Genomic DNA, 14377 nt, shown 5'->3' with positions numbered 1-14377 from the left:
ATTGTTGAAGGAGATACATGTTACCCAAATATGCAGATCTTGTTCTGCCCATCTCAATTTCCAAGTTCCATTCATACGAAACAGATTCCTGATGTATTGTTTGTTAGCAGAAAATAAACTACGCACATCCTTTGTTGCTCAGTTAGAGCTTGGAGGTGCTGGAGGAAAATTATTAGAATTCAGGAGCATTCATGAATATTTCAGAAATGTCTAAAAAGCTTCTTTTCAGTATGCCAGCACTTTGTAGACAACACAACATAAGTATTTTAATTGAAAAAAACTTTGTTTTAGTAGACTGAGTTTCTACAGGCAGGTTCATCAAGTTGAATTGGTGTCTCCCCTAACTTGTGTACCTGATTGGTAACTGGGGCTGGTTACAGGGAACATGTAACTTCCCTGTTACAACAGCTCCCCTGCCTGCTGATCTGTTTCCAGGCACAATTCAAAATGCTGGTTTTAACTTATAAAGCCCTAAATGGCTTGGGTCCAAGTGATCTAAAAGACCGCATCTCCTTCTGTGAGCCTGCCCGGACATTGAGATCATCAGGGGAGATGTTTCTTTAGGTCCCACCATCTTCACAGGTGGTGTTGGTGGGGACATGGGAGAGAATCATTTCTGTTGCTGCTCCCAGACTCTGGAACTCCGTCCCATGGAAAGCTAGGCTGGCCCCATATTTGCTGTCCTTCTGCAAGTGGTCAAAGTCTATTCTCTTCAGCAGACTTTTATTTAGTGACTGGCAGTTTGAGAGGGGTTTGTGCTATGTTGCTTTTTAATATGTTTTTACTACAGTATTTCTTTTATTTACCATTTTTAATATACCTTTTAAATTATTTTTTAATATTTGTACAGTTACCTTTTTTTAGCTTTGTATATTGTCGTTTTAATGATGTGAGCTGCCTTGGGTTCTTTTGAGGAGAAAGGTGGGATAAAAATACTTTAAAGAAAGAAAGAAAGAATCTTTGTAGCAAAGGGTTTGCAATCACTATGTGCATTCTACATAACTTTGTGTGGAAGTTCATACTTCTTATTTGGGTGGAAGCAGAGGCACACACAGATGTGATAATCAGAGAAATTGGAAATTAAATTTAATTGACAGACAAATGACAGACAAATTTCCAGAAATTGGAAATTAAATTTAATTGACAGACAAATTACAGTATTATCTAACAACTGAGGAAGGTGGGAGTGGAGCAATGCCGCTCAACTAACGGTGGATCTCCCCCTTCTGGTTATAAATCTTGCAAATTGACTTTTTTATTTGTTTTATTGATTAGAGAAAGTTACCTCAATTAGCTCCTCGGGACAAAATTATTGCCGAAAGGTGAGAAATTGAATGGAACCAAAACAGATTTGCTTGTCCCCAGTTGAATCTTCTAAAGCTTCCATATCTATAAATTATTATTTGACTCTTAGATTGCACCATTGTGCATAGTTACTTAAACATAGCTGGACCAAACGCAAAAGAGGACTTGGCCACTGCACCTTTAAATCTTGTTGGTTGGCGTAGTAAACAACACTAGAATCAATGGGGATTTAATGAGTCAGCTTCTCCCTTAGTATGATTGATTCAAATAGGCTTTCTCTCACTACAACTTATTTTAGTATTTTAAGTTACAGTTAGAGTAGGCCCATTTGAATCATGGAACTTGTGGAGGAAATTGATCCTCATTGTTTCAGTGGGCATACTCTAGTGCAATTTACTACACAAACCAACAAGATTTTGTCCAATTGTGCAGAAGAGGGAATTGAAGCAAATATACCTTATCATTCAAGAGACTCTTAACATCTTCTTATGTGCAGGTTTTAAAGATACAGGAGCCCCATTATTTTTTACATCTGGCCACTGTATTGGAAATTAGCTCTTTTGAATTCAGGAGGCATGTGGCAGGATAGGCTATAAATCTGTCGCACACAAGTGTTGCTAGGGTGGAACATTGTTATTTCACATGGCTTTTCTTACAAACAACTACTAGTTAAAGGACATTTTATTTCTTCAAGCTAAGCAGGATCAAAACACTTTAAAATCAATTTCCAACTATTTATTGCCATGTTTATTTTTGTCTTCTAGATGAGAATCCTGACAAGTACAAGCATTCCAGTAAGTGTATTCTTTTTCTAATAATTAAAAAAAATAGAACTTAATAAAATAGCTTCCTTTACAATTTTGCATTGTGAAACAACACATCCTGGAAGGCATTCTACAAATGGAGCAACATCATAGAAAAAGGTCTTTCCCTGGTCTCCGTCCATCTCAGCTCTGAGGCTGGAGGTACCTGCAGCAAGGCATCCAGACGTCTTAACTATCAGGAAGATTCAAATAGAGAAAAATGGTCCAGTGGGTATTCTCCAATCAAGCAATTTAGGGCTCAACAAATTAAAGCAGCCCCTTGAATTGTGCCCAGAAACAATCTGGGGATTTTACTTTAGCTCTTAATATATGCTCAAAATGGCAAGGCCCTATTAACAAACTGGGTATTCATATTCAGAACCTGTTTCCACATAGTCTTCAAATGCAGTCCAATGTGCCTTCCCATTATAGTGCCTTAAAATAATTTAACCTGGATGCTAGTCTTATTTATTTCATTTGGGCACTAGCAAGAGATAATAAAAGTGCTGTCAGAGTAAGAAAAGGTTTTCCTCAAATGCATTACTCTTCTATGCTGTAGCACCCCCTTATCTGTAGGATCAGTATCTGCTGATTCACTTATCCACAGTCTGAAAATATTAAAAATCTTAAAAGAAAAATCCAATAAATATATATTTCTAACAATGAAGTTACTAGAACTGGTCACTAGAGAGAGCCAGAGACCATGCTATGTATAACATTTACTAGTGAAATATATGTGCACAATGTCGTTACTAGAACTGGCCGCTACAGGAAGCCAGAGATCATGCTGTGCACAGCATTTGCTATTATAATGGCATTGACTATAATCTGTGATTTTCAGTATCTGCGAGGGTTCCGGAATCAATTTCCCATGGATACGGGAGTCTTACTGTATTGGCAAAAAGTTCTTGGACATAAAGTAAAATAGCGCATCTGAAGAAAACAAAGAAGGCTTTCTGGTTCTTGAAGAAATCCCTCTGTTTTTTCCAAAGGGACTTTGATCCAGAGAAAGCTTCCATAAACAGAAATGGAGGTGGGCGGACTCTTGTTGCCAATTTGAAGCGTAGTCCTAACAGGCCAGGATGATCCAATGGCAGCCAACGCCTGGCCAGTTGAATCTTCAGTGATTAGGGGTGTTGGAGAGTGCTCTCCTCCAGGCTTAGTTTTGGATTAACAGTTTGGCCATACCCGTGGGCTGGAGGTTTGAGTCTGCCATAACTTGGCTCTTCCCTTGCCCTACCTCTTTGATTCTTCCACAGCTAGATCTTAGCCAAGCTGCTCTGTCAATAGGTTGTTTTATTGCCATATCAGTGTGTCATGTTCTCACCCGTTCTTTGGTTGTTTCACCAAGCAAAGGCACAAGCTACGTGTCATTCAGCTGCCACCAGTTGATTACATCAACTTTATTCACTCTTAATGACAGATGTCTGGGCAATGTATCATTTAAGAACCAAGTAGAAATTGTTTATTGTTACAAGTGATAAAAGTTCAGTCAATGTCGTTAAATCCCAATTGAAACAACCTTCTTCCTCCACTCTCAACCACCTACTCTCCTCTGTTCTTCACCCCCACTTAACTCCACCCCCAACAACTCCTATTGGTGCATGCAAATCTCAACATGAATATTTATGAGCAGGGTGAACGCTACATCGTGAGATCAGCCAGCAGGCTTCAGCTAGCACAAGTACATTTCTATTGATAGAAAAAGCTTGGGCATAAACCTAACCTACTACACTCAGCATAATGTTGAGTTGGGACTGCACTGTTACCCTGTCCCTCCTTCCATGTGAATTTGCCTCTTCATTCACCAGAGCAGATTTTATATTCAAGGGGCTTGAAAGATACCCAAGACTGTATTTGCTTATGGAATTCTGGATTCATCTTTGCTTTTTCGGTGTATATCTCTCCTCCTCCTCCTTCTCCTGTTCCTTAAAGGAAGAGATGAAACTTTAAATATGTTGGGGTCCTTAATTAAGATTCTCTCATCATTATTCTTCTTTTGCAACATTTTGGGTTTGGTTTTTTTCTCTCTGTTATAATGCGTTCAAATTGCCCTCACTAATTTTTCTTTAGTAGGAATAAACTGCATGTTTTTATAAATGCTTTAGGCCTATACCGACACAATTTTAAATTGCTTCAAAGAGAATGAGTTGTATAGCTGTGTTTCTTTCTATTTCCAAAACCTGGCTAAATTATAAATATATAGTTCTTGATTCCCTCCCCCCCCCCCCCCCCACACACACAATATTTTGTCACGAACATTGTTACTAACAGATCTTAGCTAAGAAAGTTTTCTTTCATGTTGTTTGTTAATTTACCATAAATTTTCCCCTGGCTACAGTAAAGATCTCACTCCATGCTCTATTTCAGAACACTCTTTTCCAATCTGACTCAGAAGGGAAAAGTCTCTAAACCATCACAAATCATCTATGGTGGTAACTTTTAGAAGCTCATAAATGTGCAAAGAAAGAGATCCTTGCTAGCAGGCTGCAGAACATTGCATCCTAATTGTACAGGAGCAATTAGAGATACTACTGATCCTTTACCTGGAGACAGACTGAGTCTATTTTGAGCAGTTCCAGCCTACTAGTTAGAGATAAGTGTCTTTAAGGCCTGGCAGCTGCTGCTGGTGCCAAAATGGATAATAAGTCATGAGGATGACTTTCCCAGTCTCCTGTTGAAGATATAAGAGCATCATCTTCTCCAGTCGCATTCTCTAGGTGATCAAATTACATGAAGTCTGTTCTTATTGAATACATTCTTCACTATATTCATTTGGATGTGTTGTGTTAACAGACTTGGACCATTTCACTTTTAACATGATTCTGTTTCATGGGTCACAAACAGAACATGAGGTTCTAAGTATAAATTCTGCCAGTCATTATTGTTGCTGGCTCCAAAATTTGATTTAGAATCTGATTAACTTTTCAGATTGCTCACAGAAATTACAGAGCACAGTGTAGTTTCTCCTTACATAATGCAAATCACATAGATGTGGGATTGATTGATAGCTTTACTAAAATGCTAAAGCACAGAGACACATACAAATGAAGGAGTATTAAATGTTGACATGCAGCCACTCATTGGGATGGTTGTCTTACCTAGGCTCCCAGGAAAGTAAAAAAATGCAGCCAGTTCAATTGATCTGTATCAACAACAGTTTCTTCTCTGCCAAGAGTAACTCTTAATTGCTAAGAAAATTGTAGCTAGCTCAAGAGGAATGGGGAAGCCACATAACACAATCATCTCTATTAGTTTAGAAGGCTTTATGCTTTGGCCCTGTGATCCCTGGACCCAGTACACTGCTGAGTACTGAACAGTTTCTATCATAACTTGAGCATCCATGTTGATCCATGCATCTGCAAAATGCAATACAATAGGACCGCAGTATCCGTAGGAGATCATTTCCACACACGTACCAGCAGATGCCAAAAAGCACAGATATAGAAAAGCTATATACAGTGGTGCCTCGCACAGTGAGGTTAATCCATTCCGGATTAACCCTCGCTGTGTGAAAGCATCGTTGAACGGGGCAGGAAAAGCCATTGGAATGCATTAAACATGGTTTAATGCGTTCCAATTGGGCCAAATACTCACCGTTCAGCGATGCTTCCCTATGGCCGGCAGCCATTTTCGCGCCCTTCCCTCGCTAAATGAGGGCGCGAAAACGCTGCGCGCAGCCATTTTGGGGCTTCCGGTAGCCATTTTGTAGCTGCGGAACAGCTGATTGGCGGGTCGCAAAGCGAAGCTCTGCGATTTTCGCCCATTGGGGCCATCACTCTGCGATCGCATTAGCGATTGAAAAAACGTCCCCGTAGAGCGAATTCATTGCTCTATGGGGCGCTCGTTGTGCGAGGCACCACTGTACTGTATAGCATAGTCTTTGGTTCCTTCTAGTGGCCAGTTCTTGTAATACATCTTGGAAACTTATATATATATATATATTTTTAAAGGACAAAATAGTAAAAAAAAATTGACTTACAGCAAATAAATGAAACCGTGGTACTGGTTCCACAGATATTGCAATCCTACTTTATAGTTGAAATGGCCAACATTTCAAAATCATTTCTGAATATAATGAAAGATGCAATTTGTCTCTTTAGTGTTTTGTAGTGTTTTACAGCACAAGCCTATGCATGTGCACACAAAAGAAAGGCCAAGTTCAGTGGGACTTCCTTCCAGGTAGCACTGTAATTCTAACTGGACAAAATAGTCAACAGCCAGCTAACAGTAGCCCAGCTGAGGCTACCCTGAATCCTCCTTGCCTAGAAATTACTGTCAGCTACTTCTGACTGCCCATACCCTGGCCTAATTTTCTGTTAGCATTCTTGCTAACTTTATGTTAATTGTGTCCCTGGGCTAGAAGGGGGCTGAAATAATTCTGTTCCATCTTCTAATAGGAAATTGGGATGCGTATGTAATTAATATTTGGTTATAAAATATTGATATACATCTGCCTCTCTAGACCAAAAGCAATATATTTATAATTCTATGAATGTTACTTTACTTCATAACACGTAGACTGTAGTCAATGTTTTATAGCAGCTATTCAAAATTTGCTGTCATCATTGCCTGAAGTCTTCCTCCTTAGATCAATCTGATTCATAAGGCTTTCCGATACCATTTATAGATAAAGGCTATTTCCTTGCACACTTACAAATGGATTGATTGTGCCAATATTCCTTTTTCATCAGGACAGTTCCTGGATCACTGGATGCGATTATCTTAGTCAGCTGAAGCGTGTGGTTGCTGTAACAGAAAGAACTATCATCATATGGGATTATAAAACACAAGGAACTGCCATGGTACAATACTGAGTCATGCTAATTTATTTTCTTCTAAATCTTCAAATAGCATGTTTACTGCATTAGAGCTCATTGTTCATATCAAAAGATAAACAGTAAAAGCAGCTGTGCTTTTCCCTTATGGTTACTTCCAAATGAGGCTTTAATATGGTATGCAACCACCTTTCCTCATTTATGGAATTTTACAGGAAGGTCCAGACATTGTCATCTTCTGCTTACATTCCCATGTTTCCCAATGTTTCTTCCATATTTTGTTTCTTAACATAGAAAACATGTTGAGATTAAGCTGGAATAGCTGTGCAAAGGCTTCCCCTTGCCTAAAGCCCTCTGTCTGACTCTATGAACATTAGCATGTTTAATGCTTAAGGAGTGTGGCTAGTAAGCTGAAGATAGACTTAAGAATGGACTAATTCTGGTGTGTAGCAAATATCCTGATTGATTGCAAATACGTGTAAACTTGGAAATTTCTGTTAAGTTGGGGCAAATGTAGACATGGGAGATCCATAACCAGAACCTCAGAAAGATTTAGGTGTCTATGTTGAACGTAGCCCCAGTAGGTCTAATTCAGATCTGGTGTTAGCCTGGTTCTACTGTACAGACCATACAGTTCATGAGGTACAGCAGACCATCCAAGGCCTAAGTTGCTTTAAGATACAGATTTGGGGAAGAATAATAAGGTAATTATGTGCTATCAAGTCAGCTTTGATTTATGGCAAACTTTTTCGTGGTTTTCTAAGTACAGAGTGCTCTTTCCCCTCTTCTGGGAGCACTCCGGGACTTTGCTGTTGACCCAAGGTTATACTATTTGGCCTTCTCCCAGAAGGCACAGTAGGGAACGGAACTTCCAACCTCTGGCTGCACACTGAGCTAATCAACCAACTTGGGGAAGGATAGGGACCCATATATTACCTCCCCAGCCCTTCTGTGACTCATAGCAGCTTCAGCTATGATGGTAATATAAGCCTCATGGTGCAGTGGCTAAACTGCAAAGCTGCAGTCAAGACTCTGCTCACAACCACAGTTTAATCCTGATGGGGCTCAAGTAGCCACCTTGAGGTTGACTCAGCGTTCCATCCTTTTGAGGTAGGTAAATTGAGTACGCAGCTTGCAATGTGTGAGGCAATGTGTAGCCTGCATGAATAATGTGTAACCCACGAAGAGAATGCTTTAAGCTCTATGAGATGGCATAGAAGCAACACACTTATTTGATTAGTGGGAGTCTTCCACAGTCTTGCCTGGATATGTCAAGGATTTGCCTGGGGACCTTCCACATGGAAAAAAAATGTGTTATATTATTAAGCTGGTACCTGAGCTGAGAAAAGTTAGTTTTTGGGACTGTGAATGTCAGAATTCCACAGGCAGCCTTGGGGGACTCTAGGAGTACTACTTCACAAAATACCTTTTCCATGATCTGGCTATAATACTTTTTCTAAGTTTCAAACCTTCTGTCCTTTAACAAAGATATAATACGATTACACATTTATAGCAGTGGTGTATGTGTGTTCTGTACCATCAAGTCAGAACTGACTTATAGCAACCGAAATAGGGTTTTCAAGGTAAGTGAGATATTTAAAGAGTAGTTTTAATAGCTCTGAGGGAACGTGGTGGCGCTGTGGGTTAAACCGCAGACACCTCTGTGCTGCAAGGTCGGAACACCACCAGTCGTAAGATCAAATCCACATGACGGAGTGAGCTCCCGTTGCTTGTCCCAGCTCCTGCCAACTTGGAAGTTTGAAAGCATGTAAAAATGCAAGTATATAAATAGGTACCACCTCAGTGGGAAGGTAACGGTGTTCCATGTCTAGTCACGCTGGCCACATGACCACAGAAACTGTCTTCAGACAAACTTTGGCTCTATGGCTTGGAAATGGGGATGAGCATCACCCCCTAGAGTCGGACACGAGTGGACTAAATGTCAAGGGTTACCTTTACCTATAATAGTTCCACTCTCCCATATAGTTGCTATGACTAAGCGGAGAGTTGAACCTCCCCCCAGCCAGTGTTCTAGTCCATCCCTCTATCCACTACACCACACTGGGAATCCATCGCATTTATAGAGCAGATCATAGTTTCTCCCAAAGTGTAGTGGGGATTGTGCTTGGTGAGGGTGCTGAGAATCCTAATATCCCCTTATAGAACCACAGTTTTTCATGTTTTCTAGTGAGAAGCACCCTTTCCAGAATTTTCTAGCATGTTACAGATAGGACCTTTCTGAACATATTTTTGTCTTTGAAACCAATGGTTGTTTTTGCTAAATTATATATCAAAGCATCTAATAAACTGTTTGTTTTATTCATAGGATAATTGTTTTATCATCAAACCCATGGAACACTGTCTCCTCTGTGTTTGTGCAGTTCAGCAACCGGCAGAACTCCTAGTGAAGGATGATGTCTTATTGGGAGATGATGGAGGATATGTAAATTTGTTTACCATGACCAGTGACGATTTTGGTCTAAAACAATCTAAATCTAAAAAGCAAAAACAAATCATGGTTCTAGATTCTAAGAAATTCAAAAAGTAAGTTAAAATGGATTGAGAATTCTCATTATTAAGAATTTTTGAGATTATGATGTTTGGATTCTCTGACAGAAAATAGCTGCCTAACAGTAAGAGGAAATAAACATCATTTGGAAGAATGAGGTGGAGTTGCAGTATCTCTGGAACACAGCAAATTAGAGTGGTCATTTAGGCCAGATGGGCGGGGTATAAATCAAATCAAATCAAATCAAATCAAATCAAATCAAATCAAATCAAATAATAACAATAATAACAATAATAACAATAATAACAATAATAACAATAATAACAATAATAGAAATAAAGAAAGAAAAATTCTTAAGAAAGGTTCCTATTCCAATGGTGCAACAAAATGTTGTAATGTAAATGTTCAAGGGATTAGGCAGCTATACTATCTTAGAATGATTACTTTATCCCTCCTCAGAATTCTTCCTTTTTCCTCTCAAGTGTCAGCTGTTATTCCCTGACAACTGAACAAGCTCTGTCCTCAATGTATTTCTGCCCCAACTCTTTCAGTATTTATGAAAAACTTTCAATTCCTCCATGCCTGCAAATATCTCCTTAATATGTTTGGATGATGCCCTTTTGGCAACATTAAGATCCACACTTGGAGAATAAGTTTTGCTGTTAGGATAATAACACACGTGCACACATCCAATATGCCAAGTTTGTTAGCAAAATTGAGGATTGTGTGTGTAGCACCAGTTGTGGGCTGAATAATAATTATGTGCTGTTAAGTCAATTCCGACTTCAATGATCCTTTCAGATTTTCTAAGTATACTTAGAAGTGATTTACCAATTCCTCCTTCTGGTACCACACAGCTTGCCCGAGGCCACACAGGCAGCAAGACACTTAACCTCCTCAGCCGCACAAAGAGCGGTCATTCCCATGGAGATGGAGAAACAGCCAGGAAGAGTGTTGTGCTCACTAAAGTAGAAAAAGGCATTTGGAAATGAGCCATATGCAAATAATAATATTGGAAAGCTATGTGTGTGCATAATCAGCTGTAGTATAAAATTAACTGATAAAGTGAAGACAAAATGGAGAAGAAGACTGCAGGATGTCTGCATGGTCTTCCATGATAAAAACACACATCACAGTAAAGTTACAACTTCTTTTATCTGAACTAGCTATAATGTAAAATTCCACAGCAGTGCAGCTTTACCTGAGATAACACTTTGAACAAATATGAGACTGCTGGGGTATGAAAGTGGTGCCCTAAGTCTCTCCCCTTTGACTGAGATAGGCAAGATGTTCATATACAGTACCAGATATTGCCAGATTATGTTTCCCAAAACCTATTAGGGTCTCATGTACCATTCTTCATTTCCTGCCAGAGTGTCAAACAAAGCCAGGCCCTTGTTTATTTTTATTGTATTTTATTTTCTTCATAAATAACTCTATTTTAGAGGTTTTGGAACAAACAAACACAAAAAAATATAATTAGGAATACATTAATAAAACAGTGAACAGAAATAGAGAAGGGTAAGATCATGCCTGACTTCAATGGGAAGGGACTTCCAAAGGATGGGAGCCGATGTACTAAAGGCCTTATTATACACCTGGTGGACTCCAAGCAGATCTTGGATCTTGTGGAACCATTTCCTGACATATGAAGATGCTTAAATAAAACTTTTGTTTTTACCATCCTCAGCATTAAACGGAAGCTGCACGATGACTGGGTTGTAAAAGTAAAGTACTTTCCAGCCTTGAATTGTTTTGGATCCTGTTCCTTAGACAGTGTTCATTCTTTAGTTTTGGATGATCTGAAAAGACTAGAAGACAACATGTAAGTTGCTATCAAAAACTGCTTCTCACAAAAAAAGCACTTCACATATGTTTTCAGTACATTTACAATATTGTAACAAATGCTAATTTACATTAGTTTTGTTTCTTCTAAATTATTTTGTTGTTTAGTTGTGTCCGACTATTCGTGACCCCATGGACCAAAGCACACCAGGCCCTCCTGTATAAATGATAGTCAATTGGAAAGTCTGCTCAAAATTAATTATTCTATGTCTGATCAAATGATACACTTGACCCATTTTACAAAGTAATCTTTGAAGGACATACGAAAATAAATGTTTAATGAGGAACACACACACACACATATAAGTAATATTAAAGTTGTGGTTAAATGTAGTGTTGCGTGTTTGTACATTATTTTATTGGCGTGAACTCTGGTTTAGAGTGCAATAATAATAATGTTTTTAAACATATTTTTAAAAATCTTACTATACATTTAATTATTTTTAAAATATAATATTTATATAGTGTTTTTAAACTATTGTTTCATCTGGTGTGAGCCACATTGGTTCCCCTATGAGGAGAAAGGTGGCAAACAAACAAACAAACATTTAAGGTACATGGACATAGGGTGAAATAGAAATATAACAATGCTTTTGTTCCTTTAAAACATCCTGCTGATTGGCCCCCTTCTGCTCATCATTAATATCTAGTTCTGTTTTGATAGACGGCACATCTGATGAAAGTGCATTGCACCACATTTCCTTACTGTCATAAGTAAAGCATACCAATATTTTAAAGCAAATGATATCTTACCAGATTGTTGTTGTTTAGTCATTAAGTCGTGCCTGACTTTTTGTGGCCACATGGACCAGAGCACGCCAGGCCCTCCTGTCCTCCACTGCCTCCTGAAGTTGGGTCAAATTCATGTTGGTAGCTTCTATGACACTGTCCAACCATCTTGTCCTCTGTTGTCCCCTTCTCCTCTTGCCTTCACACTTTCCCAACATCAAGGTCTTTTCCAGTGAGTCTTCTCATGATATGGCCAAAGTATTGGAGCCTCAGCTTCAGGATCTGTCCTTCCAGTGAACACTCAGGGTTGATTTCCTTCAGAATGGATAGGTTTGTTCTCCTTGCAGTCCAGGGGACTCTCAAGAGCCTCCTGCAGCACCACAATTCAAAAGCATCAGTTCTTTGGCGGCCAGCCTTCTTTATGGTCCAGTTCTCACTTCCATACATGGCTACTGGAAAAACCAGAGCTTTGACTATGCGGACCTTTGTCAGCAAGGTGATGTCTCTGCTTTTTAAGATGTTGTCTAGTTTTGTCATCGCTTTCCTCCCAAGAAGCAGGTGTCTTTTCATTTTGTGGCTGCTGTCACCATCTGCAGTGATCATCGAGCCCAAGAAAGCAAAATATGTCACTGCCTCCACATCTTCCCCTTCTATTTGATAAGAGCTGATGGGACTAGTGGCTATGATCTTAGTTTTTTTGATGTAGAGCTTTAGACCATTTTTGTGCTCTCCTCTTTCACCCTCATTTTCTTTCATTCCTCCCCACTTTCTGCCATCAGAGTGGTATCATCTGCATATCTGAGGTTGTTGATATTTCTTCTGGCAACCTGAATTCCGGCTTTGGATTCCTCAAGTCCAGCCTTTCACATGATGTATTCTGCATATAAGTTAAATAAGCAGGGAAACAATATACAGCCTAATCGTATTCGTTTCCCAATTTTGAACTAATCAGTTGTTAGATATCTAGTTCTAACTGTTGCTTCCTGTCCCACATATAGATTTCTCAGGAGATGGATAAGGTGGTCAGGCACTCCCATTTCTTTAAGAACTTGCCATAGTTTGTTGTGGTTTACACAGTCAAAGGCATTTGCGTAGTCAATGAAGCAGAATTAGATGTTTTTCTGGAATTCAATATTCAACTCTTTTTCTTTTTCTTTCTTTATTTGTTCTATTATTGTATGTGTTCTGATTGAATGCACACTATGTGTAATATTCTTATGTTTTACTGTATATACTTTTATTGTATTTTTATTGTTTTACTGTATATACTTTTATTGGAAGCTGCCCAGAGTGGTCGACCAGACCAGATGGGCGGGATATAAATCAATCAATCAATCAATCAATCAATAAACTCTCTGATTTTCTCTATAATCCAGTGCATGTTAGCAATTTGGCTTCTAGCTCCTCTACCCCTTTAAAATCCAGCTGGTACTTCTGGGAGTTCTCAGTCCACATACTGCTGAAGCCTACCTTGTAGAATTTTGAGCATAATCTTGGTAGCGTGTGAAATAAGTGCAATTGTACAGTAGTTGGAGCATTCTTTCTAAGGCCCACTTGGCTTCACTCTCCAGGATGTCTGGCTCAAGGTCAGCAGCCACACTATCTGGGTTGTTTGGGATATCCAAATCTTTCTGATATAATTCCTCTGTGTATTCTTGCCACCTCTTCTTGATGTCTTCTGCTTCTGTTAGGTCTCTCCCATTTTTGTCCTTTATCATGTCCATCTTTTTACCTGCTCCTCATCTGCTTAGATCAACGTTTTCTAACCTGAGCCCCTCCAGATATATTGGACCATAACTCCCATCATTCTCAGCTATCGTGGGCAATGACTGTGCTGGCTTTGGATAGTGGAAGTTGTGATGCAACACATCTGGAAGATCCCAGGTTGAAAAAAACCGACCAAGATTCTTCTGTGGAAATGCCAGCAAGATGAAAAGAACCTAAACTCCAGTGACCTATTGTACAAGTCTGTCCCACTTTTATTAAAGTGGCAGTGCTTTTGAAGCTCTAGTTCAAAGCCTTTCATTGCAGGCTGTTTCTGAAAGCAGTTTCCTAGATGTATAACCTGCTGGAACTATTACCGTTGATATCCCAGTTTCTTCAAATGTTCTGTTCTGATTGCAGGCCTGTCAGGGATTTTTCAGTACCAAAAGGAGTTAATGCTTTCACATATTGTGGAAAAGCCAATATTGTTGTTACCGGTGGTAAGTAAAATATGTTCAGTTCAGTAAATTAAGCCTTTGTAATCAAAGTTGTACATATTGTTGTATGTACAGGTTGGTACAATATGGGAGGGGGGAAATTCATTATTCCATATTATAGATGCAATACCAAGCCGTTGCCAAGATACAGAGCAACGTTTCAGTTAGATATATTGAGAATATCCACTGCATTCTTCACTTCTATTG

General features: G+C 39.1%; 1 protein-coding gene across 1 annotated transcript in view; it reads left to right on the top strand.

The window, feature by feature from the left end:
* The window catches only part of WDR64 (WD repeat domain 64), a 105700-nt gene that overhangs the window by 16598 nt on the left and 74725 nt on the right, over positions 1 to 14377 (top strand). Inside the window, exons 5-9 of the mRNA XM_020787455.3 lie at positions 2070 to 2099; positions 6803 to 6913; positions 9213 to 9430; positions 11086 to 11220; positions 14094 to 14173. Coding sequence (XP_020643114.3) covers positions 2070 to 2099; positions 6803 to 6913; positions 9213 to 9430; positions 11086 to 11220; positions 14094 to 14173 — 574 coding nt within the window. The remainder of the gene's footprint in view (positions 1 to 2069; positions 2100 to 6802; positions 6914 to 9212; positions 9431 to 11085; positions 11221 to 14093; positions 14174 to 14377) is intronic.

This window comes from Pogona vitticeps, chromosome 1, assembly GCF_051106095.1.
Source record: "Pogona vitticeps strain Pit_001003342236 chromosome 1, PviZW2.1, whole genome shotgun sequence".
In the NCBI taxonomy this organism is placed as follows: Eukaryota; Metazoa; Chordata; class Lepidosauria; order Squamata; family Agamidae; genus Pogona; species Pogona vitticeps.
Note: the sequence above shows the minus strand (reverse complement) of the source record. Positions and strands in the feature narration are given on the sequence as shown.